The sequence below is a fragment of the Balaenoptera acutorostrata genome, chromosome 8, assembly GCF_949987535.1.
Source record: "Balaenoptera acutorostrata chromosome 8, mBalAcu1.1, whole genome shotgun sequence".
NCBI classification, from domain to species: Eukaryota; Metazoa; Chordata; class Mammalia; order Artiodactyla; family Balaenopteridae; genus Balaenoptera; species Balaenoptera acutorostrata.
In genome coordinates, this window is record NC_080071.1 from 63,565,402 (window position 1) to 63,591,013 (window position 25,612).

At 42.2% G+C, this 25,612-nt stretch overlaps 1 protein-coding gene across 4 annotated transcripts in view; it reads right to left on the minus strand.

The window, feature by feature from the left end:
- PARD3B (par-3 family cell polarity regulator beta) overlaps window positions 1–24,237 on the minus strand; it is a 1,043,271-nt gene extending 1,019,034 nt beyond the window's left edge. For all 4 annotated transcript variants that reach the window (XM_057551599.1, XM_057551600.1, XM_057551598.1 and 1 more), the window contains exon 1: window positions 23,516–24,237. In XM_057551599.1, coding sequence (XP_057407582.1) covers window positions 23,516–23,635 — 120 coding nt within the window. In that variant the 5' untranslated portion in view covers window positions 23,636–24,237. The remainder of the gene's footprint in view (window positions 1–23,515) is intronic.
- Window positions 24,238–25,612: the final 1,375 nt, after the last annotated feature.

The window sequence follows — 25,612 nt, forward strand, 5'->3', positions numbered from 1 at the left end:
TATATATATGAATATATATATATTGAATATATAAACATATATAGTCAAGTTATATTTCAAATTCTAAGTCATGTTAGAATTGTCAAGCAAGTGCCTTAACTCAGCACAAAAGAAAAATACCCATAAAAAAAGTTCCTGGCACAGACTAATTGCTCAATATATATTAGTTATATTTCCTATTGTTATTATGATCCAGGGCCAATGACTACGACCCACCATGAGTGTAGCCCAAATACACCATAGAGGAAAGCAGATGAGAGCTTGATGATGACTCAAACACCTGCCACTACCCCTGGGAAACTGAATGGGTGATTGGGGGTAGAAACTATACATGTTTACTATAGAAAAGCATCACTGGTGATTCCATTATATAATACACCCCTCCCCACTGATATGCATATTGATGTCATGCGCGTTGATGTCACACATACACACACCTGTTGATGTCATGTTGAGTCCCACTGGCCTATAGCATCAACTTCAGATATGCAGGATTAACACTTCATTTTTTAGTAAGAAAAGAAGTGTGCTGCAACAATGCTGAGTATTCCTTGATTTACAAAACAAACATCGCTGTATGAAAAGTAAGTTCAGATACTGTTTCCCGTTCCCCTCATCTCCCCTCTTCTGCCTTAGATCCCACAGAGGCACATCAACTGTACACCTTGCCCCAGGGAGACCTGTGTGGAAGTTCTGCTGTAGCACGGATTAAGGGAGTCCTGCCCTCAAAGCTAGCAGCATTCCAGCTGCTGGCAGGAGGCAAGCCCTACCAGTCATTCTCTGTAGGGGGCCTCAAGCTACTGTGTGACTTTAAAGAGTCAAATATTCAAAATCAGACCAAAGGTGGTGTCAGGACAGAGTTATTAACTACAAGATTCTAGTTTCTACTTTAGGGACCCTAAAATAAGAGAAGTTGGGGGTAAAGAGGAGCCCAGAAGGAAAAGAAAAGAGGCTATGACCTAGATTACAAAATGAGGGATACAATACTGGAATAACAGAGGAGCTAAGGGCCAGCTATCAAGGCTCCCCATAACAAGGGCCAGGACTGCCAAAGAAATCATGGGGTAGGATTAACGGACCTGGATCTCCACAGGGCCTTATATCTAAAGGGCCAACAAAGACTGATTTTACTAAATGGCAGGTATTATCCAAGACCACGAACTGAGCTAATCAGGGGAATAGAGTGTTAAATCAAATGAGCATAACTATTCTCGGTCTCAGACACTGTGCTGAAATCGGCCCTGGCTCCCAGAAGCACTGGTGAGCATCAGAGCCAAAAAGAGCTGGGAAGAGAGCAGGCGTGGCCCTGTATCTCCAATGGTGATGACACTAGACTCAAGTACCATGTCATTCAAGAACATTTCCAACTCAAGTCCATCCCACACCAAAGGGAGGGGAAAATGTCCGTTCATCTATATCAACAAATGTCCAATGGAGAATTCCAATTTGAACTGCTTTCTTAGCACCAGTGGGTTTCAGAGGATCAATAACTTACATTTTCCCTTGAACTAAAAAAAAGAAGCCTACATGCCATATTTAAATAGATTTAAGTCCTTTATGATATAACTTAGGTTTTCATGGGAATGGTTTTATGTCTAGAATTTAAAAAGCAAAATGCAATCAATACTTTAGGGGCTTGTCACAACTGCTCCTGTTAACCAAGAATAAATTCACTTGAAATAAAACATTAGGAGACACACCATAATGAATGACCACTTTCATAATTTCAGAAACTAGGCATGTGGAACAACATATAGATTATAACAAAACCACACGTTTTTGTCTTAGTTTGGTGGACAACTCAGAACCAAAGCCAGTTCCTGTGAAATTGCTGAGTGAATCTTCCTGTGGCTAATGACTGCTCCTAGGACAGCTAGAAAGAATATCAACAAACGAATCATAGTCAAATCAATGAAAATTCAGAAACTAAAACAGAGTCACTTGAAGAGTAGAAAACAAGCTCAGAAGAACAATTTATTCAATAAAAAATAATGTAAAGGACTAAGGAGATTTGGTAAAAGGTTTGCTATGTTTTTATACACTCATGTATGTAGTTAACAGACTTCCGAGGGCTTACGCTAGGTACTGGGAATAAATGCCACTGCAGGATCTGCTCAGAGCCCACCTGAGAAACATGGACACTACACTGAAGACACACTTAGGCTGTTAGTGTACATGCAGCACTCTCTAAGCACTTTAGGAATGTGAACACATGTAGTCCTTCATATCAGTGCTATAATCCCATCTTACAGATGAGGAAACTGAGGCACAGTGAGTGTAAGTTGCCCAAGGTCATACAACTAAGACATAGTAGAGCTTGTTTTTGGAACTAGCTAATCTCACTTCAGAGTCCACACAATTGAAAACTGTGCCACGCTTCTTCCTCTCCAAACTGAGGTGTCCCACACCAGGGGCTGAAACTCAAACCACTGTGTAAAAGCCAGGAATCTTTATCCTCTTGTGAGTGTTAAGTATCCACACAATAGAGGTAGAGTCAAAATGCCCATTGGAAAGAAGAATAATTCCGTCAATGTCAGAGTTAAAATACAAAATCCACGTATTCAAGCAAGATTTATTAAGAACAAAGTATGAGGTAGCTGCTAGCTGGGATTCATAAAGAACTCTATCATAATTTCTTTTAAAAAGACGGCACAGAAATGAAAATAAAGGTTTAAGCAAGTGATAACTTGTTTTATTCCTAATCAACAGTTATGAATACAGTAAAGCATCATCTCTGGTACTGTGGTCCTTAAACAGCTCCAACTTGGGAGCTGTACACAACAACCAAACAAGCAACCACCTTTGAGGACCAACTAATATTCCTGGACCCCCACAGCCACCCAGGGATAAAGCTCAGAAGAAAGGCCAAGAATAGGACTCTCTGACACGAAATGTCTGGTCAGTTCATAAGCAAAACAAATGCCCAGTTGGCCAGCTTCTTGAAGTGGATGCTAAACACACGGGAGACCCTGTGAGAGAAGGAAGAGAGCAAAAGAGAAGTAAAAAGAGCAGTCAACCTGGGCTCAGCAGGAGTCAGCAGTGGCAGAGGATTAGCCACAGTGACAGAAGAGGCATGTAAGCGGTGATCCCCAAGAGCAGAAGCCATGGGAGAGTGCTGAGCTAGAGACTCCTGACAAAAGAGAAGAAGAAAGCCAGTGATGGCAAAACAAAAGGCAGAAGAGCAGGCTGAAGGACAAATAGTGACCTGCATTTCAATGCCTTAGCACCCGAGGGCATCTGGGGACCACTCTGCCAGCATGCCAACCAGAGCAATGAAAAAACAGGGATCATAATCTCCTTACAGAGCAGAATCTGTCACTTATCTTGTACTTACCACAAACAAAAGCATGTAGTAGCTGAGCATGTGGCAGGGAGGAAGGATGTAAATTACATGCATAGATTCACACACAAAAAAACCAGACACAACAACACTCAACAGACAAGTGACCACCTATTCCACTGTGATGACGACTGATATGGAAGAGTCATCTAACCTCTCTAAGTCTCAATGACATCTTCGGTAAGATATGAGAGATTGACAGCCCCCATCTCAGAGGCTGTAGGCATCAGATGAGATAATGCATACACACTGTCTGGTGTTGAGGAATGCTCAAAGGATGTTAGATATTATCATCACCACCACCGCCAACATCAATGTCACTATCATTATCATGACCACAAAGGAGCTTACAGTCTAGTGGGAAAGATATTGCCAGTGAAAACCAGTGCAGATAAAGAAAGTATGGAGATTGCAGAGGGTGGAGGGTCCATTTCAGAGTGTCTCTTATATCTCACTTCAGTAGAGGCAAAAAATGACCTAGGACTGAAGACGGAAGAGCAGACAGGATGGAATGGTACAGCAACCAGCCAAGTTAGGCTGTCCCGGTCATCTATGTCAACACATGGTCTCTGTGGCTTCATCCAAAGAAGATTTTTGAATCAGTAATTTAAGGCAGCAGAGAAATCTCAAGTTTCATCTCTTTTAGGAGGGCTTCTAAAATTCCAACTCCCCAAGCAGAGTGGTCCTCTCTGAGACATGATGCTTTCTAGGTGATGTGCACCATCAGACAGAATCATAATTTCCTAATTATGATTAGGAAAGGAACCAGATAAGAAGGCAGGAACCAGATAGTATCTCTACTGTACCTCCACTGACTGGCAAAGTCTCTGACACATGTTTGCCAGCCAATGAACACTGGCTCCATGAATGCATAACTGACTTTATGATTTTTATGCACAAGATTTAAACAGCCATCTGGAGCATCCGCCTATTTAGCTCAGTTCCTCAATCAAACAACTAAGGTATGGTCAGGAAAAAAAAGGTACACTTATTGTGTTTATAGAAATGTTTCTAAAAGAGAAATTAAATAACTGATTATCTGTTTTAACTGACTTCTGATGCAATGTCTTCAAACATAGGTCAAACATCCCCATTCCTGCTGACCACGGGTCAGACATCATTATGACATCAGTGAATGTCCTGGGTTAGAATATAAGGACCAGGGCTACAGATGTGGACAGAGGTCAGCTTCCTCCCACAATGAGGAGCTCCCCTCCAGCTGCACTCTTTCCTCCCCCACCTTCCCCTAGCAATGTCTGCTACCCTCCCTTCATACCACTGCAGGCACCCTCCTCTTCGTCCTCCCTCACACTTCTCTTCTTATCCTCTGGTCTCCGGCTCCCATACAAACTAACATAGACGCCAGGAATCCCGTATCTTGGAAAGCTTTCATCTCAAAAATCATCTCTAGTCAGGAAAAGTGTTCTCCTTCTGGCCAGAAAACTGACGAAGTGTTTTGTTCTCTATGTAACTGACCCCTGTCACTTCTAAACTCTTGACTTTGTTTCCCCCTCCCCAAGGGTAGGGCACTGCTCTGAATCCATGAGGATTCAGGATCCAAGACTGATCTCTGGAAAATGACATTTCCTTTCTGCACTGAGAATAAAAGTTACATGATTATGAACTAACTCCTACTAATTTGTCCTAGAGCAGTACACTGTGGAGACCTCTCCTGGCCTCAGCCTGACCTTTTCAGTTCTACCTACATGTAACCGCAGCAATAATCATTACAAACACATTATTTAATTCAGGGAAGTAATAAAATATCACAGGCCTAAACCTTTATTAGTTCATGTTTCAATATTTCAGAGTTCATAATAATGTGATTTGAATGGAAATTTATGCTCTAGCTACTCATTCACTCATATGCTTTATTAAGTGCTTTCTGTATGCATAGTGCTATTTAAGGCGTTATGATGGATTGAAACAAACAAGCAAACAGAACAAAACAAAGCATTTTGCTTTCAAGGAGGTTACAATCTAATTAGGGAGATGAGTTATGTATCTCTCAGAAAAATTCATTTTTCAAATAAATTAAAGATGCAAACGGAATTTCAAGGGCTTAACCCTACTTAAGGAAGTGAAAACTATTAAGAGAGAGTTAGGGCTCTGAAATTGTTTGTATGGAAATATACGCTGTTAATTGTACATGAGTCATATATTCATCATACATCATCACGAGAGGCCCCTAAAAGACCACTCCCTGGCAGCTTGTAGAAGTGAGTACTTAGAAATGTATACTTGCAAGTAATAAATGAGACACTAAAAAAAAAAAAAAAAATAGCCAGGCAGAGCCTTAGAAATAAGCTACTCTGTGTCCAAGGTCTTGAGATTCAAAGGCCTTGCCCATGGTTTCAGAGGTAATTCACATTAACAGAAGTGCTGGGCTACACCCCAAGGCCCCAGACACCAAATGCAGTGCTTCTCCCAAAAGCCCACAATGAATCTGTTTGACTTTCTTGGCCAGCCAGTCTAAGTGAGTGGATGTTCTACTCCAAATATTGCCTGAAGTAGTAGAAACAAAGCATACAGAAATCAGAGCTCATACCAACAGGATTTAAGTGTCTTGGTTCCAACAGCTAACTGTTTGATCTTCAGTTTTTCCCCTCCAATCCACCCCGTACACTGCGCCCTGGTCAATCCACCTAAAAAGACTGCCTTTACCATGTCATGATCACTGCTTTCCCTTGCCTTTGAGTAAAACTCCTATCCAGGCAATCAAGACTCTCAATATTCTCAAGGTTCTAAAGCCACAATGTTCTCAACTACCTGTCCTCAGAAACTGAAACCCCTATTCCAGCCAGATGGAGATAATCCTGATGAGGATGACAAAGAAGCTGTCAGACTTCATTCTACCCACTGTTCTTTGCCAGGCTCATCATAAAAAGAGGCACAAAGCAGTGTATTTGTCTTTCCAACATCAACCCTAATGGTAAGGTATGGTCTGGCCCTGCCTCATAAACACAGCCAAATTGTTTCTACTTCCCACCTACACCACCTCTTGGGAGTAATGAATTCATCAAGTTTACCAGACACTCTTTGGGGACAAGGTTTGCCTCACTGAGAGTACAAAAAGTTCTCTCTCACACAGGGATCTGAGCTCACTGCTTCACAGCACATACTATAGTCTTCATCTCCAAAATCTCACCCCCTTCCCGACTTGGTCTTCTCAAAAGAGGCCCAATATTTTGACTTCCTCCGCACTGAGCACCAGACAAGCCCCCAGCCCTATGATCACCCGAACCGCTACTCTGAGTCCCCGTGTAGCCCCATTATAAACTTTACCACTCACTTTAAAATCTCAACTCAATACTGCAGGCCAAAGACAGAAAATCATGGCAAACATGCAGGAAAAAGGTTTTGTTTTTTACACCATCGTAATGGTGCTTAATCTCTTGATCTTCGAGGCTGCAGCAGCAAGTGGCCCAAGGTACACAGAAGCACTCCCACATTAAGTATCATCTCATCGCTTTTTGCCCAAACATGTACTTTTCTTAGTGTTCTCACCCGCTCCTCTTCCCAATTCATTTTCATCATCACTGCATGGAATAATCTAAAGTAATATTCAAAACTGTATTCCTCATGATGTGAAAGCTAAAGGGAACAAACTAAAATTTCTCTCCATTTTTAGTTGCAAAGACATGTACTAAATATCTTATTATGCAACTATCCACCTAAGCAACATAACCATAACCAAGAATGCCAGGCACGCCACCCAAACCTGTTCGCTCCATGAATGCAGGATGTTCAATTTGTACCAAGGTCCACGGTCCACAGTCCACATTCTCCAATTAATAATCACATGGGTGTCTATCATCTGATGATCACTGCTCTATTACACATCTTGTCTTGTCCTTTCAACCTATATGTTAATATTTACCTACAATATTATTTACACATTTATAACAAATCTACTCTCCATGAATCAGAGTTTACAGAAAGGCATGGTGATTTTTAAACAGCATCTAAATCATAGCAAAGAGATGTCCTACTATAAAGTAAAGATGAATGATCACCACCATTGGTTTTTTAAAAAAATAAAAGATATGAACTGTACACATGGAGCCAATTAGTGATATTTAAATAAGGTCCTTTTAAGAGAGTCTAAATATGTAAACTGTGCAGTGAAAGCAAAAAAGGTGAGGCTGGGGCTTCCCTGGTGGCGCAGTGGTTGAGAATCCGCCTGCCAATGCAGGGGACACGGGTTCGAGCCCCGGTCTGGGAAGATCCCACATGCCGCGGAGCAACTGGGCCTGTGAGCCACAACTACTGAGCCTGCGCGTCTGGAGCCTGTGCTCCGCAATGAGAGAGGCCGCGATAGTGAGAGGCCCGCGCACCGCGATGAAGAGTGGCCTCCGCTTGCCGCAACTAGAGAAAGCCCTCGCACAGAAACAGACCCAACACAGCCATAAATAAATAAATATTTTTTTTTTAAAAAAAGGTGAGGCTGCCCCAACCTCAGGTGAAGCTCCAGTTCAGCACCACCACCCCCAATGTACAGTGGATGGCTGATTAAAAAAATACTCCCATTTAAATACTGATATTTTTGGAATGTTATTTTAAATAGTGACATGTTCCTTTGGGTTATAAAATACAAAACAATGTCCCTAACTTTTGTTGTCTTTTTTTGTTGTTAATCAAATTTCAATCATTTCTTGTAGTCATCTAATCCAGGGAGGCTGTTTGCTATTTTCCTATTCTAAGCATACTAATAGCAGAATGCCCCAAATGCCAGTGGGTATTCTAACAACAGATCTAAAATGTTTTAAATAAGTTTTGCAAATTCTGCTCCAGAGAAATCTCTAAACATCACGACTGATAAGGATATCCTCCTTAAGTTATCTTTAAAAATATTAAAGATTAAGAACAGACTTAAAATATCTCTGTTACCAGAAAAGCACAATAATCTATTCCTACCTTCTGTTGCCAGACCCTAAATAGGTTCCCAGTCAATGACAAAACAGTCTTCCTTCCCAACCTTAATTCCATGTCAACTGACCTGTTTATTTCTTTTCTATATTTTTTATTTTTTAGTTATTTCTTTAAAATAAAATAAAATCTTGGGTATAGGCTATGGGGAACATTTTTTTTTAAATATAGTAAATAGATTTGTGGACAAAGGGAAATAGCCTTTACCCACCTAAGGAAACAGTGACTAAACTCACTGTGAAGATGTTTTCCAACACTATACTCCAGTGAACAGCTCTCAAGTGAGGACTATGAACCCCTGGAGGTATCAAGACCTTTTCAGGAGTTCCACAAGGCCAAAGCCAGAAAGATATTTATATATTTTATTTGTCCTTTCACAAATTTGCAGTAATATTTTAAATCTTTTCAAGAATATTTCTACATGTTCAAATATATCAAACTATAACTTAGAATTTAATATTTCACTCTAAAATTTTTTAAAAGTATAACTTTTTTATATTTAAAGATGGATCACTGATTTAAGAGATTAGATACTTCAAACCCATTAAGGTGGCTATAATCTTTTAAACACACACATACACACACAGAAAATAACAAATGTTGGCAGGGATGTGGAGAAATTGGAACCCTTGTGCATTGCTTGTGGGCATGTCAAATGATGCAGCCACTATGGAAAAAATTATGGTGGTTCCTCAAGAAATTAAACATAAAACTACCATATAATCCAGCAATTCCATTTCTGGATATACACTCAAAAGAACTGAAAGCAAGTACTCAGATAGATACTTGTACACCTATGTTCATAGAGCACTATTCAAAATAGCCAAAAGGTAGAAGCAACCCAAGTGTCCATCAATGGATGAAGAGATAAACAATGGATAAAACGTGGTATATACGTATAGTGGAAAAGAATCTAAAGCTCTACACCTGAAACTAACACAATATTGTACATCACCTATAGTTAAGTAAATTTTTTTTAAAAATCAAGAAGCAAAAAAAAAAATGTGGTATATGGTATATACATACAATGGAGTATTATTAAAACCTAAAAAGGAAGGAAACTCTGATATAGGCTGCAACATAGATGAACCTTGAAGACATTATGCTAAATGAAATAAGCCAGCCTCAAAGGACAAATGTTGTATGATTTCACTTACATGAGGTACCTAGAATAGTAAAATTCAAAGAGACAGAAGGTAGAATGGTGATTACCAGGGATTGGGGGAAAGGGAGAAATGGGGAGTTAATGTTTACTAGGTATGAAGTTTCAGTTTGGGAAGATGAAAAGGTTCTGGAGGTGGACGGTGGTGATGGATGCACAACAATGTGAATGTACTTAATTGCCACACAACTGTATATTTAAGAACAGTTAAAAAGGTAAATTTTATGTTAGGTATATTTTACAACAATAAAAAATTCAACATATAATAAAGGGGGATTAGAAAACCTCCTTCAACCCACCACAGCTGTACTATCTAAATTTAAAGATATTTTTAAAAAGATGAAACTGACACACCAGAGGTCTCTGATTCATAGAAGGGAAAACTCTACCAAAAAAAAAAAAAAAAGGTGCAAAACTGTGAATAGACAAAAACATGAAAGTTATCATTTCCTTGACCTTAAAGATACTGGTAATTTACATTATTGTGTCTAATGCAACAGAACATTTTCAAATAGTTGTAGTATCATTTTGAAATTAAGCACCTAGAATTTAAAGGAAAAGGAAGTGAATATTTTTTAATGCAGGCATAATGAACATTTTAAAAGCCAAACATTTTAACAGCTTTTCAAACTAGAAATGAAAAAAGCTACTGAAGCACTTTACAGGGTAAGCTATTGTATTGCATTAGTCGACTAAGAAAGCCTTATGCAACTGAGATTGCTGAATGCCTACTGGATAAGTCAGTTAAAAAAAAATAAAATAAAATAAGGTATGACAGTGCCAGTTTCCAATGATACTGGAACTCCTCAAATGAAACATCTGGCTACGAATGTGAAGACTGAGTTAATATCCCATCTGTAGAACTGTACTTCTGTCTTACACATTGATTGGTCTACAGATGTAACTGAACTTGCTGTTTCTTTTGTATGAGATGACTACTTGGTGCTGATACTAACTGAAGAATTTTTTTGTATGTGAATGCCTGACAATAAACACTAGCACTGAAATAGTCAACATGTTGAATAACTTTTTGGAATCCCACAGTTTATCCTTGGAACAAGTATGTTGACACTTGCACTCCCGGTGCAAAGGCAGTGGTGGGTAAAACGGCAGGTGCCTTAGCTTGAATCAAGGCAGTAAACAGTACTAGAAATCCCTGTATTCTTCACTGCCACTCACTCATTTGCATTTTTTTAAAAATGGTCAATTTAACTTAAGAATGCCCTTGATGAAGCAGTAAAAATGTTATTAATTTTTGACCCTTGATTCACATCTTTTTAACACTGTATGTGAAGATTAGAAAGTCCACATAAAGCACTTCTGCATAATGACATACAATGTTACCTCGGCAAAAGCACTCATGATTGATCGAGTTGAGCTGAACTGTTTTTTTTTCATGGAGCACCATTTTCATTTCAAAGAATGACTGACAGACAAACTATGATTATTCATACTTCACCATTTGGCATTTTTCACATCAAGAATAAATGATGTGAACCTGAGCACTTCATGGAAAACAAATGACTGTATTTGTTGCCAATAATAAAGCAAAAATTAAAATTTTAGAAAACTGTAACAACCACTGTGAGCTTGATAGTTTCCCCAAACTTACACTTTTCTGATGAAATTGATGGTAATGTCATTGTATGTGGTTTTGAAATTGTATAACTAAAGGTACCAACATTTGGGAGACTGGCATAACTCAGTGAACCAATGTTTTCCAAATGACCAATGTATGATGTTAGAACATCGCACATGGATAGAAGATCTATTCAAAGTACAACATAAATGAATGAATTATAACAGAGTACAAAAATTTTATTGGCATGATTTCAGATTCCACATTGCAACTAATCTTTAAGAAACCAAACCCTATTGAGGTGTCATCCCCATGATTATGTTAGGTTATGTAAGATTCCGTCTTGCTAGCCATCATGCTTCAGATATCCTCCTTGCTGGCTTGATGAAGTAATCAGCCAGGATGGGAAGTTCCACATGATATGGAACTGCAAGTGACCTCTAGGAAAGGAAGGTGACCTCTAGGAGCTGAGAGTGGCCTCCAGCTCATAGCCAGTAAAAGCTAGGGCTCTCAGTCCTACAGCTGCAAGGAATGAATTCGGCCAACCACCTGAGTGAGCTCAGAATCCGATTCTTTCCAGTCAAGCCTCCTGAGAACGCAGCCTAGCTTTCATCTCTATCGTAGCTGGTGAGACTCAAAGAAGAGGACTCAGCTAAGTGGTACCAAAGTTCCTGACCCATAGAAACTGTGATATGATAAATGTATGAGAAAGGAAGAAAAATGGAAACAAACCATCACTGGTGGATCTGCATGTAGCATACAAAAAGCTTATCTATAAGTATCTGGAAAAGCTTTTAAAATGCTCCTCCTTCTTCCAGCTACTTATCTATGTGAGGCAGGATTTTCTTAATATATTTCAACCAAAACAACATATTGCAACAGACTGAACAAGCAAGCAGGCACATTTGAGAATCCAGCTATCTAATAAGCAAGCATCAAAGAGACTGGCAAAAATGTTACACAGTGCCACTCTTCTCAATAAATTTTTTCTTTTCCTTTGAAAAATATAGTTATTTTCATGACAACTAGTAATCTTGTTATGGGATCGTTATCCTAAATCAATTAAATATTTTTTTTAATTTCTCAGTTAATTTAATTTCTGATATGGTAAATATAGATAGGTACAATCTGCATAGAAAAGCTCTTTCAGGTCCTATAAAACAGAAGAGTCAATAAGGGCGTTGAAACCGGCAAGTCTGAGAACTGCTACAATGTATCTATTTCCTCTATCTCTGCTTCCATGTGTCTATTTCCTCTATCTCTCCCCCTCCCTTCTTTCATTTATCTAGATTTTATCCATTTTTCACATTGGGCCATTCCAGGCAACTGTGAGTTCTCTCCCTTAATGCACGGAGAACTCATCTGGCCCCTGGCTGTTGCTTTCTTTTCAGTAAGTATACATGTCTCTCCAACTGGATTGTGAAGCCCTGAAGGAAGGGAACTGTGTATGGCACAGAATAGGTGCTCAAAAACTCCCTAATTATAGACAGAAGAGGAATTCAATTCATACAGGCCCCTGGGCTTCACCAATGCTCGAGGAAACCAGAACACAAAGGGCGTGGGATGAGGCGGAATTTAAGACAAACATGAGTCTCAATAAGGCACCTGAAGAGGCAGCTAAGAACAAGGGCATTGATACTGAAATGCATATAATAGTGAAGGTAGCAGCAAGTGGTATCAGACCAAAAGACCTTTATTTCTCAATAAGACAGGAAGCAAGTTATCTGTGGACCATTTTGGAGCAAAAACTTGAGGAATAAAGAGAGCAACATTATGGGGAAGGCAATAGGGAATCAAGAGAATTTTCTCAATGTCTCTTATTGTAAAAGCAGTGAAAAATGCATTAAAATGCATTAAAAATGCATTAAACTGAATAGCAATTGTTATGAGCTGAACTGCCCCCCTCTGCCGCCCAAGGCTATGTTGAAGTCCCTTGGTACCTTGTGAATGTGACCTTATTTAGAAACAGGGTCTTAAGATGTAAATATCTTAAGTGAGGTCATTAGGGTGAGCCCTAATCTGATGTGATTTGTGTTTTCATAAGAAGAGACACGGAGGGAAGATGGCCGTGTAAAGATGAAGGCAGAGACTGGAGTTACGCTGCCAGAAGCTGAGGAATGTCTGGGCCCAAAAGAAGCTGGAAGGGGCAAGGAAGGCTCCTCTCTGGAGGCTTCAAAGGGGGCATGAGCCTGCCAACACACTGATTGTGAACCTCTAGGCTTCAGAGCTGTGAAAAAAAATTGGTTCTTTTAAGCCACCCAGTTTGGCCACCCAGCTTGTGGTACTTGGTCGCTGCAGTCCTAGGAAACTAATACAGCAAGAGAAACCTCCTCACTATCCAGAGGCACAGTCCCACGCAGCCCTCCCTGCTCACCCACAGACAGAAGTGAAAGAAAAGGCAGAAAGATCTGAAATGCAAATTTAGTAGCAGCAACCAAAAAAAAAGTTTTGTTTTTTTTTTTTACTAGAGATTTCTGAAGTGCAGTTTTGTTTTTTTAAGGTTCTGGGAAAATGTCTCTGATCAAACACTGCTGTCAAAACTCAAGCCCACTGAATCTCTATCAATGTGCCTATAAATACAGACAAGGATTATTTATCCATCTTGCATCTCCTCAACTCTTTGCTACAAAAGGAAGTAATCCAGAACCTAACATTTAAAGTTACCAATACTATGACTATGTCATGATGAAAGAAATACGGGATGGCAAGTGAAACTCTTTCAATTTCTCCAAGATTTTATCAAGCCACCTGAACTTCTGGGCCAAGGTGACTCTGAGCTCACGTGCCGGCCATTCACAAGTGTCAAGATCTTATAAATCTTATCTGTATGAGATATTTGGCATTAAAGCCCATAGATTGTAATTTAAACCCTTGTAACACATACCTGATGTTAGGAATTTATCTTCAGTCTCACACTCTATCTCAACCCAGAAAAACAATGGGACCCTGTGGAGATTTCTAGAGTCATCTGACTTGATGATCCATCCAGGACTCCCTAAACACCCGGTAGCCCCAGTGGTTTTCAAACTATGGTCCCTAACCCATTAGTGGGCAGTGAAATCAATTTAGTATGTCCCAACTACATTTTTTAAAACATAAAACAACAGAATAAAAAATAAGAGGGCATCATTTATAATAAGGGTAAGCATCCTCCTGAAACTTATTTCATTTGAATACATGTGTTGTGGGTACTGGGTCATAAAGGAAAAACTATTACTGCTGTATTTATCAGTCCATGTCCTGGCAGGAAACAGATGGTTCACTCAAATTAGGCACTTAGAAGTTTAATAAAGAAACTATTTATAAAGGTTTGCCCAGGGTTAAAGGAAAACATTAAGGGGATAGCACTCCTAAGTACTGAGGCCTTGCCATCATCTGGTACCCAAGGGGCCAGGGAAAGGAGTGGATGCAATACAGTGGAGAGAGGCATGCAGGGAGGGCTGCCTGATGAAAGCCGTGTCCTTTGGTAAAGGGAAGCCGCCAACCCACAATGACCTGGCAAGAAGGGAGCTGCCTCGCGCTGGGACCTCTCCCATGGCTGACCCCAACTAGACACCAGACAGCAAGAGAGTTTACACCGCTCAGCCTCCCAGGTCACAGGCGTGGGTCTGGAGGGGCAAACAGAGGGCTTTCAGCCACTGTGACTCCATCACAAAAGTCTGGAAGCCACCAATATAGTTCACACCGTCATCAACGCAGTCTGACTGCTTTCATTTCTGGACGCCACATTTTTTCCACATCTGCCCTCAATCCCGATCTTGAATCAAGGCTCTAATCCAATGTCAAAATGCTGATGCAAAAGACTGGCGCTTTTATGAACTCATGATTTATGATCTCAGCTGGGCCCTCAAACACTCCCTGGCAAGCCTTTCATCCACGCTCAGCCTCCCACCTCTCCTAGCCCCACCTACGGGGCTCCTGGAGGGCACAGACCGTGTCTCACTGGTCTCCGGATCCCCAGGCCGCGATGCCTGGAACGCAGGTGGAGTCACTGAAGGGTCCCCTGACAGTGAACAGGTAAGCCTCAGGCGCCTCCCTCTCCCTCATTTCCACCCATACTTCCCTTGTCACAGAAGGTCAGCTCCCAAGTCTCATTTCTTCGCCCCTGAAGTTTCCAAGCCCATTTCCTCTTCTGCTTCAATATGTCTAACCTCCACTTCCACAGCCAGGGCGTGGACCAGTTCTCCGCCTCCAGTCCCAGCTCCCTCTGTCTCCATCCTCCGGGACAAGCGACAGAGAAGAGAAAACCAAACACTATCACCACCCCGCCCAGAGCGTCTCACTGGCTCTGCGTGCTCTTTAGGCAGTCACGGCAAAGGCCTCCTGGCCTGGACCCGGCCTCCCCGCTACAGCCTCGTTCCTCCCCTTCCCCCCCACAGTCAGCCTGAGGAAACTTTCCATGATGCCATTCTCTTCCCACACCCCCCGAAAACCTGGTGCACCTTCAGTCAGAGGCAGACTGCTTCTCTCTCCCCCACTGTCTCTCCAGTACCCTCCCCACCCTTACTGCCCTGCAGATATGTCCATTCCCTGCCCAGGTATAACCCCCAGTGAAACTGGCATGACTTCCCCATCTCTCCCTGCTCCAAAGTCAGAGTCAACCACTCCCTCTGTCCACCACCCCAAGGCCCCTCTACCACACTGTGTTGCTTATTTACATTCTTTTCTCTGCCCTTTTAGTCTGTAAGCCTGATGGAGCAGGGACTATGCCTTATTTTATGCTATATCCCCAGCACAAAACACAATGCTTGACCCAATGTCACTCTGTAAAATCTTCTCTGAGGTGACTGAAGTGACATTTGGATTGTTAAAAGCAACCGTAGCAAAGCATCCACTACTGGGGGCTCTGACTAAGGCCTCGCTGAATACGCGACATACTTTTTCAAGTAAGAGGTTGCAGTCATTACCCATCATTCTTAAGTGAGGTACCCCACTCTCTCCACATCCCTTCCCCAAAATAGGCCACCTATCTATAAATAGGGAGGAGTACAAATTATATCTATACATCCCTTGTCAGAAGCCCATCTTTGCTTAGAGGTTACTCTTTCTAGGGTTCGTGTCTATAAATAAAGAACAGTAGCCAGACTTGCTCTAAATCTCCCTAAAAAGGTTTCAGAAGTCTATTATCAGAGCTCCCCACATACCCTTAACTTCTGCCTGAAATGAAGCAATAGAATGGGTCTGATCATTTCCCCTGCCAGTGTGGTTCTCTGGTCTTGCTGATAGTGGCTTAGCCGAGAGTTGCAGACGTCTCTTCTGTTATCTGCCTCCATCACCAAGTGATGCCCCACCAGCTCCTCCTCCAGGGCCCAGGACCACCTGATGAGTTTAACAGCCTCACCTGAGGCAGAGGACAGGCGCAGGACGGGGCATATTTATCTGGATGATACTTGGCACTGCATCTGATAGAGACTAAATTGAGAGTGAAACCTTTTTAAACATCCTGTCCTCTTGGTATCCCACAATTCCAACTCATTGCAACCCAAAGAGCGAGAGTCCTGCAATCAAAAGAACAGTGGGGCCCCGAGATGGGAGGCAGACCTCATTTGGCAGCCCCAAGATGCAGATACAGTGCCTTTCAAAAATAACGGATCCACCCAAATTGAGATAGTCCACAATCATTTTTAAAATCAACATGAAATTAACGAATAAAATGCTGAAAATCAAACACTGTTCAAATATATGGGACAGCATGGCACAAATCTTCATGAAACAAAAACATGTGATGTTCCTTCACTGACAATCCAGGACTGCCGAGCACTCAGTCTCAAAAATCTACAAAGTGTCAGAATTTGAAGCTGTTATTAAAGACAATCAGTGTGGCAGATATAATGGATCACTAAACTACTGCAAGTTGCATTTAGACTTTCTTTTTTAAAACTACACCACATATAAAGATTTCAAACTTACAAAACACTGTGTTGAATACAAGGTCATTTTCATTTTTATGAGAGAAAACGATGTGAAATTTGATATAATTTAACGAGCATTTCTGGTATACATACTATATATCAGCTACTGTGCTAAAAACGGGGATAGGAAAATAAATAAGACTCATTCTTTGTTCTTGAATAGTCCACAGTAGAGTAAGGGAGACAAAATGATTGCACTATGTCGCAGAGCCCAGCTAGTCGCTCTCCTATGTCCAAGGGGACTACTTTCCCAGGCCACTGCATCTAGACGGTGCACACGGCCAGTCTCACCAGTAGAATGCTGACACAAAAGTGATGTCTGCCACTTCCAGGCCAGACCCCACGCCGCCTGTGGCATCGGCCACACTCTCTTTGTTCATCAGTTAGCACACTGCAGGGGATCTGCAGAAAATGCCAAAGCCAAAAGGAACAGTGGGCAGCTGGTTGTATGGGTCAGAGCCCGCACCTCCCCCCCAGAAAGAGAACCCTTTGCTGGGATAAACCACTGTCCTTCGGGGGCTGTCTATTAAGTTGCTAGACCCTGACCAATAGACAGTATAATGTAAGATGTAGTTTTCAAAATGAAAGCACAGCGTAGGGAGCTCTAGGAACACAAGAATGTGGCCCCCAAGTGATGGTGAGGGGGAAAGGGAGGGAGGGAATTCCTAGAGAAGAGGCAACTGGAGACTCATCCCAAGAGATGAGCAGGATTTACCTGGGGTGGGGGAAAATGTGACAGAATACTATGTTACGTGTACTAATTTAAAGGGTACAAAGGAATAGAGAAGATACTGGACCGGTAAGCAAAGTGGGTTTTCACCTAAAAGCAATGTAGAGCCACTCAAATATTCCCAGCAATACTCCAGACATGATCAGGTTTGCAGCTGTAAAGTCCTCAATGGAGAACAGTTTGGAAGAGTTGGGAGCTAGGAAAGGCAGAAAGGCCAGTTACTGGTCTGCTGCAGCTCCCCATGGTAGGAATGAGAAACGCAAGGTTTGGTGCAGAAAAGAGGAAGCAGATCAAAGAGACAGCATGTGGAAGCATCAAAGGAACTTTCTGACCAACTAGACAAGTGGTAGAATATGGAGGATGAGAGGTCATCAAGGAAGGAAGGATTTCCAGGTTTCTGGATTAGATAACCACGTGAATGGTGGTACCAGAAATGGAGAAACAGGCTACAGGAGAATGGGGAGAAGCAGATGTACAGAGGACAGGCTCGGCTCGAACTGTATGTGGGACGTCAAGGAGGTCAAGTCCACAGGCTGGTGGATATTGAGTTCTATAGCAAGTTCAAGGCTAGAGGTGTGTGCTTGAGGGTAGCTGAAGCCATGGAATGGATGAGATCTGACTGAAAGAAAGGCCAGATCCCTGAGGCGCCAGCACACAAGGAAACCATATTGAGAGCACCTGCAAAGACACAGAAGAGAAAGACATGTTTAAAAATCCTGGAAAGCTCATGCGCAAAGAGAGTTTTAAAAGATGAGATATCATCAAAAATAAGGACTGAAAAGTAACCATGGGTTTTAGCTGTCAGATCTTAATAATCTTGTTGAGAGCATTTTAGCTGGAGAATAACTTACACTCATCTATTGGGAAAGGTAATAATGGAGACTAGAGCATAATGATTCCTTCTAAAGAGGCGTCCTCAGCTCCAACTGATGGTTGCCATGTGGGAAAGTAAAGCCCAGTACTCTCAGAGCTTCTGATTCTTTTTTCCCTAAAAGAAGACAGAAATCTGGATTTTTCCATGAAATCTCAAAATGTTTAAACATGGCAACTAAGTCAAAATATAACACTGAGCAGAACTTAAAAAACATGTCTGTGGGTCATAGCAGGCCCCAGGAGCCCTGTGTTTGCAAACTCAGAGGCTGCTCAACGCAAGTCAAGTAACAGAACCAAGACCAAGTTAGAAACATGTGCCTTGTTGATGGTGAGTCAGTCCTATCCACGTGCTGGAAAGAGCATCTAGTCCACACATTGGGAGAGGAGAGAACTGAATAGGAAATAAAGCACTCTAGTCAGTCAGTGCCTAATAAACTGAAAAGCATTTTGGGAATCCAGTGTGGTATACATTTAGCTTATGTGTACAGGAAACTTAAAATCTGGAAACGAGACATCAAAAGCTGAAAAATTCAGGAATTCAAGAATTCTAATTTATTCCTCCAGGCCAGTCCAATACGATATCATACCAGATTCTTGTTACTGCACAGATTCTTAGATTGATCTCACAATTAATCAATAAAGATAATTGCTCTTATCTTAATTCAGATCCGGGAAGCTGATCTCAACTTGTAAAACAAACAAATTATTCCAAATATCTGAATACAGAAGAGAATCATTTTGAAAGTCAATCAGATGTTTCTTTACTTAAAAAAAAAACTATCCTTATACATACAGATCCGCAAATCTTCTTAAAAATTCCATCACACCCACTACCCCGTGAACTCAACGTTCATATTATCTCATTCAACTCCTGAACTCACACACACACCTATACACTCATTTACACTTTTGTTACTAAACAAATCTTTCCCTTATTTACTTACATATAAAATGAATGTTCAATTTAATAAGTTATTTGAGCACCTGCTGTGAGAATTCATTCAGGGTAGGAGTGGAAAGACAGTTGCTAATAACAGGTTGGTCCGTAGGTGTCTAAGACATAGTATCTGCCACCAAATGAGTTTAAAAATCAAATTAGTTCAGTGATACCAAAAGATTAGTGGTAGTAGATTAGTGGCTCTCAATCCTGCCTGGGCATTTGTATCATCTGGACTATTTTTTTTTTTTTAAATATCTATGCCCAGGCTCCACTCCAAACCCACTGAATGAGGATCTTGGAGACAGGGACTCAGGCATTTGTATTATTTAAAATGTTAAATGTTAAAATTAGAGGTAACTAATGATCAGCCAGGGTTGAGAGCCCCGCAGGATATGGCTCAATTACCCATTCACCTGTGACACGTAATTTTGATGATTAATTAACTAATTACTCAATGATCCCCACCTTGACTACTTAAGACAATCTCCTCTCCACTAACTACTTAACTGAATTGGATTTAGAGCCTTGGACAATGACAAACTACCAGGATCCAAAGACAAGCAACCCCATAATTCTTGCCCCTTGGTCAATTCACCTCACCAGTAGAGTTCATCAAATGGCAGGGAGGGGGAGGCCACAGGAACCTCAAAGTCCCAGATTTCAGAGCATAATTAAAGCCTTCCCCAAAGCTCCCTCCGTCTCTTCAGCATCTTACCTACTTCTGGCCTTATCTGATGCTGATTCTGGCTCCCCACATTCCACAAATACCAGTTTCCTTTGTTTCTTCTTCTCAGTTGGAGGTGGTTACTTCTCTGCTGCTGCCCACAAAATCCAGAATGGCCTCCTTGGGCTTCACTTACCCTTCAAAGTGTACAAACCTCAACGTTATCCTCAATCTTGACATCTGCCTTTCTCCCATCTAAATTATTCAGGGCCCCGGAAGAAACGGGCTTAATTTACATTCACGTTCCTGCTAAACTTGTTTCTTTACCTCTTTACCTCTCTACCTGGATATCTCAGAGATCTTACCCAATTTTTCAATTTGTAATTAGACTGAGGAAGATCCTTCATACTTGATGCAAATCCTGCAATACTTGTCACAGAAATTAGACTTCTCCCTATAACATAGAGACCTATACTGTAAAAGATAAAATCAAGAGGAGTTTGTGGATGTCCCATCCCTTTGCAAGAAACACAACTGCTTGATAGGTTGATAGGTTACTGCAGCAGTTTGTAGATGGAATTGTCTTTTTAAAACAAACTCTAAAAAAATAAATAAGATAGATAAATTCCACTGCATAATGACCTACTAGCCTGTGTATTAATGACTGAGAATAAGGACCTGGAGGCATAGTTCCTGGGTTCAAAATCCCAATTCTACCATGCACTAGTCATATTTCTGTGTTTCTTTTTCCCCCATCTGTAAAATGGGGATATTAGTACCTAGCTCATGAAGTCAATCATTTAATATATGTAAGGCACCTAGAACAGTGCCTGCACCAAGTAAGCACAATTCATGTTGGTTGTTGTGTTATTACTACTGAGTAAGGGCTTAAAACCTTGCTGTCCAGGGAAACAAGTCTTTTAACTCTTTCACCGATTTAAAGACATTGAATTTATGCCAAATTGTTTTCCAAACTGAATTTTGACATTTCTGGTCTTTTCCCATCATTTTCTAAATTCAATGGATAAAAGCATGGAATTTATCAGAGTATTTCTTGACATTTTAGTTCCATTAGGAATCCCATTTAATATTAGTTAAGCTTTGTTATGATTACAATGCTATTTAAAATGAAACTATGAGAGAGGAATACTTTGGGAAGGAAAAATATCACTTGCCAGTTATTAAATTGAGATTTTAAAAGCCGAAGAAGGGAGGGAGAATTTTTAAGTTGCAGGTGGCCTTTAAATGTCACATTCACTAATATATAAATGTAAACACAGAAAAATGTAATGTCTGGTAATAACAGTAAACTGATCAATACAATTATATTATGGGATATGTGATATTATAAATCATGCTTTCAGTCCAGAATATCAATAGCTTTTTAACACCTTTTAAGATCAAATTACAATGCATTAAATATCATACAGTTAGTTCCCCATGTGTTATTTATAAGCTTATAGCTTACTTCTATTACTTGGACAGCTCCAAGTATTAAACTTCTAAATAAACAAGGCTTTAGAGATAAATTATTTTTAATAATAATTAAAAATAAAAATAAGTTTATCATCTCAATAAAACAGTCCTTCAATGAGATCTACTTTAATAATTTGTCTAGAATAACGCTGTTAGGTTTAACCTTAGCTTACTTTCAGAAGTTAGGGAAATATGATTTCAAGGACAACTGGTTACTTGTGTAGATCTCAGTTTTCAACTGAATTACACAATATAATCAGCACACTACTGTAACAATGGAAGAAAAACCATTGGGTAAATACTCATATAGTTATACAGGTCACTTTGATTATTTTCTCTCTCTGCCTCGATTCCATTAGTAAAGAGTCCAGCTTTTGAGATTATATTTTATATATTAGCAGATCATTCACTATGGTCTTCTCCAACTCTTGGCTGTTCAAGGCAACATACACATGTATTTATCCAGGGTGGAATTTTTTCCTATATAATAATTCTTAGTGGAGGCACAGACGTGCAAGAGATTTTCTTAAATGCCTCAATTATATATTTAGAAGAAACACAATTACTTTTATGCCTTGCATAACCTAAAAGACATTAAAAGAAATTACATCTTTCCATTCTCGAAATTGGCCAACACACTATTTTGACAGTTCTCACAGCATGAGAACAAATATTAAGAGAACCATTGGCCTCTAAAGCAAGAGTTTATGACTTGTCCTGTTTGAGGAGGATTTGGGACAAACAAGATATCCCATGTGAGGATTCAAAAAAATAAAAAGATGCTCTTGGATGCCTTCATTTAAAATTTCCATTGAAGAAGAAACAGAGGCCCAGCATGTTACCCAAAAATACAATATGAGTTCCAGAGGCCAGCTAGGTTTTCTGAACATTTAAGTGTGCATTGCACACTTAAAAACACTCTCCCAGAGCTCCACTTAATTTTCACTTGCTCCTGACTTCAGGGACAGAGCTGGGGACACTCTTTGCCATCATTTCAATAGTCACTTGGTGACCACCTAGAGGTGTGGGATAGGGAGGGCGGGAGGGAGGGAGATGCAAGAGGGAAGAGATATGGGAACATATGTATATGTATAATTGATGCACTTTGTTATAAAGCAGAAACTGACACACCATTGTAAAGCAATTATACTCCAATAAAGATGTTAAAAAAAAAAAATAGTCACCCTGGACCTGACACAGCCCACACACTTAGTAAATGTTGATAGACTGTGTGGTGTTAAAGTAAAAATAGCAAAGTGCAGAGTGGTTGGTGTAAGCACACAGCATCCCTCCACCTGAGCTCCTGCCTAAGTCATTGAGGGAAGCCAGCTCACGGGGCTGAAATTCCAAGGGCTCCATCAGTTATAACTTCCGAGTATCTGATACTGGAACCAATCAACTTTCTAACCCAAGGAGCAGACGTAGGGCGGGCCTTAGCAGGTCAAAAATCACACCTGAGGTGAGCAGCACCTTCAAGCGTTCCCTTGAGAACTGTTCGCTCAAACAACTTCTAAAGCAGTGCTTGTCAAACTTCAGTGACCAGTGCAATCACCTGGGAGCTTGTTGAAAAGCAGACTCTGAGGCCGTGGGCTTGGACTGGGGCACCAGACGGTGCCTTTCTAACGAGCCCCCGAGTGATTCTGATGCTGCGGTACCCGCGCCACCCTTGGACAAGCAAGGCCCACAAACGCCCATAAACGCCCAGGTCAGTTATATTAGCAACATCCAGAAGTTGCGGCCACAGGTCGTGACAAATCAGGTCGCCGAGGTGCTCTGCGTCCCCCGAGCATCGCCACCCTGTCCTCGGGGCACCTGGCAGGTGCCGTGGCCGCGGAGCGCTCCCGGGGAGTCCGCCCGCAGCCGCGCCCCCTCCTCCGCCCCGCCCGCGCGCCCCCCCGCGCCGCGCCCACCTTCTCCCGGGTCTTCAGGTACCGCTGCAGCGCCTGCTGCGTGAGCTCCCGGACGCGCAGCTGGCCCTCCTTGCAGGGCACCACGATGCCGGTCCTGCCGAAGCACACGGTCACTTTCATCCTGGCCCCCGGCGACCACGCCGGGCCGGGCCGAACAGGTGTCTGGGCCGGCGGGCGCGGCCCCACTCTCGGGGGCCGCCGGGCGCGGGCGGGCACAGAGACCCCGGGGCGCCTCTCCCCGGCGCCCCTCAGGGCCGGGGTCTAGCAGCAGAGCCCCTTCGCCCCGGGCAGGCGGCCGCCGGCGGGCGGGAATCGGAGAGTAGGCGGCAGCGGGGAGGGCTACCTCCCAGGTGCCGGGGGGCCGGGGACGCCGCGGTCCAGGGGCCCGGCTGCTCCTCCTGCTCCTGCTCCGGCGCGGGCCCGGCCCAGGCGGCTGCTCCCCGCCTGCCAAAGCGAAACTGCCGGCCCGGCCCGGCCCGGCCCGGCCCTGGCCCTGGCCCTGGCCCTGGCCCTGGCGGCGGCGGCGGCGGGGCCGACCCCAGGCCCCGGGCTGGAGTGGGCGGCGGCGGCGGCGCGCGGGGCCGGAGTTGGGAGGAAACTTTTGCGCCGGATCCCAACTCCTCCGCGGCGCGCCTTGCTCTGGGCTCCCCCAGTCCCAGGGCCGGCCTGGGCCCGGCTCTTAAAGGGGCCGCGGCGCTCCCCGGGCCGCGCAGTGCACTCGGCGGCTCGGGGCGGGGGCCGTGCGGGGCGGTAACCGGAGCTCGTAGACTTCGTCCCCTCCCTCGGTCTCTCCCTGGCTCTGTCCCTTCCGCACACACATGGAGCTCTAGGGAATTGTAACGGGACCTCAGAGCTCCTCACCGGGGGATTGAAACCGGATCTCATAAAGCACACTCGAGGGAATAGCTGGGAGACTGCAGAGCTACACCCTTAAAACGAGGGGATTGGAGTAAGATTCTTGGAGAGCCAGGGAGCAGGTGCTTCTCGCCACGCCCACCAAAAACACCCCAAGGCGTGAAGGCTCACAGGTACTGAGCTGCAAGGGTGGCCAAAGGGCCTGTTAGGAGCTTAGTCTGAAGCACAGCGTCGCATCTGCCCTCTGAAGCTCTTTGATGGTAAAAATGAAGGGATTCTTGGAGGCAACGTGGCAGTGGAAACGGTTCCTTTTACGGAGAACACTCAGTATTCCCCCCAGAGGTCACATCCCAGACCTAGATATGATGGCGTATGTTCACATATATCCTTCTGAAATGTGCTTCCTGTTGTGCATTTGACTAGAAAAAAAAAAAAATTTCAACACGTTTAGGCTCATGATTTGGCAGGTATGTATCCATCACCAATTGAAATTGGCATATCTGGGGGGGAAAAATAAATAACATCTGTACCATTTTTAGCTCACACATGAATGAGCTCCTTTGAGCCTAACAATAACCCTGTAAGTATTATTCTTCCCATTTTATCGTGAAGAACAGTACCCAGGGGGGTTAAGGGAATGAGCTGACTATGGAGTTAGTTATGCTAAGAGGAACTCGGTTCTTCCAACGCTGAATCCCCCCACAGTTCTGGTCTCCCCCCACAGTTTTCTTCGCAATCCAGCTCATCCAACAAGTTCCTCAGGGCTACATCATGTATTTCTCTAAAAAAGAGATTTGTTCCAATGTCAAGATGCACTTAAATTGAACTTGAATTGCCTAGGGCAGTATAATAAAGCACAGGAGATTAAACTTATGGGCTCATGGGCTTTCACTTTTAAATTTTTTTAATTCATTCATACATGCCATATATATGTGTGTGTGTGTGTGTGTGTGTGTATATATATATATATATATATATATATATATATATATATATACACACACACATACATGGTCTTTTATGTACAGGGCCTTATATAAGGTCAATGGCATCAAAGAGGATCATGTGGACCAAGAAGTTGATTTGAAAAAGATGTATATTAGTATTAATTTGGTTGCAAATCCAATACAAACTAATTTAAATAAACTAAAGACAGGATCTATTTCCTTATAAAAATCAGAAAAGCCAAAGAGCACTCCTTTGAGGCAAGATTGAATCCAGAAACTTAATGTCCTCAGGAGG